Below are 982 nucleotides of genomic sequence, written 5' to 3'. Positions count from 1 at the left end.
ATCAACTCTGTGTTCTGCACAAAACCCAAACATAGCCTCATACTAGCCTCTATGAAGAAAGTTAACTCTACTTCAGCTCAAACCAGCACAGCACCACACTGCTGCCCTTGGCATGTTGTGGCTGGGACTGTCCCTGGCAGTCGCTGGGAGGAGGAGGAGGCTGTGCCTGCCGCGGTCCTGGGTGTCCTGCAGGAAGATAAAGGGGGTGATGCAGCCAGGGGTGAGCCTGGAGCTGGAGGTGCTGCTGGTGTGCATCCTTTGATGTGGTTTGCCCTGTTCACAGGTACACCCCTGTGGGTCGCCTTCTCCTCCACCCCGGAGGGCTACTCCCTCCCCCTGGGAGGGGGCAGGGAGTTTTGGTTCGGGTTCCACCAGTCGGTCCGACCTGCCATGTGGAAGATGATGCTCAACATTGATGGTGAGGTTATTTCCCGTGCTGGGGAGCTGCAGGGGTGGGCTGGGTGTGCTTGGGGAGGCTGGTTGAGAGCAGAGACACACGGTGGGGTCTGTCCTGCAGTCTCGGCCACCGCCTTCTACAAAGCCCAGCCCGTCATCGAGTTCATGTGCGAGGTGCTGGACATCCGGAACATCGACGAGCAGCCTAAGCCCCTGACCGACTCGCAGAGAGTGCGTTTCACCAAGGAGATCAAAGGTAGAGCCCCTGGGGAGCACTGGGGGCCGCGGCCGTGGCTCGTGTCCCACCAGCCCAGCAGCGAGGTGAGGTGGCACTGTTACCTCCCTCACGCACTTCGCAGGGCTCTGCGGGCAGGGATCAGCTAAGGGAGGTGTTGGCAGAGCCCCAGGGAAATCGGGTGAAGGGGAATCACCTTCACCATGACCCTGCTGTGTCTCCCCCCAGGTCTGAAGGTGGAGGTGACCCACTGTGGGCAGATGAAGAGGAAATACCGCGTGTGTAACGTTACCCGGCGCCCGGCCAGCCACCAGACGTAAGGCGGGTGGGCAGATGCCCTTGGAAAGATCC

The 982-nt window shown here is 60.7% G+C and overlaps 1 protein-coding gene across 1 annotated transcript in view; it reads left to right on the top strand.

Annotated features, from left to right (window-relative positions):
• LOC103804583 (protein argonaute-1-like) overlaps positions 1-947 on the top strand; it is a gene marked incomplete at both ends in the record, with an annotated part of 2,732 nt that extends 1,785 nt beyond the window's left edge. Inside the window, 4 exon segments of the mRNA XM_009077197.1 lie at positions 284-301; positions 303-418; positions 518-652; positions 860-947. Coding sequence (XP_009075445.1) covers positions 284-301; positions 303-418; positions 518-652; positions 860-947 — 357 coding nt within the window.
• Between the last annotated feature and the right edge of the window lie 35 nt (positions 948-982).

Source organism: Acanthisitta chloris, unplaced genomic scaffold (genome assembly GCF_000695815.1).
Source record: "Acanthisitta chloris isolate BGI_N310 unplaced genomic scaffold, ASM69581v1 scaffold30156, whole genome shotgun sequence".
Classification (NCBI taxonomy): Eukaryota; Metazoa; Chordata; class Aves; order Passeriformes; family Acanthisittidae; genus Acanthisitta; species Acanthisitta chloris.
Note: the sequence above shows the minus strand (reverse complement) of the source record. Positions and strands in the feature narration are given on the sequence as shown.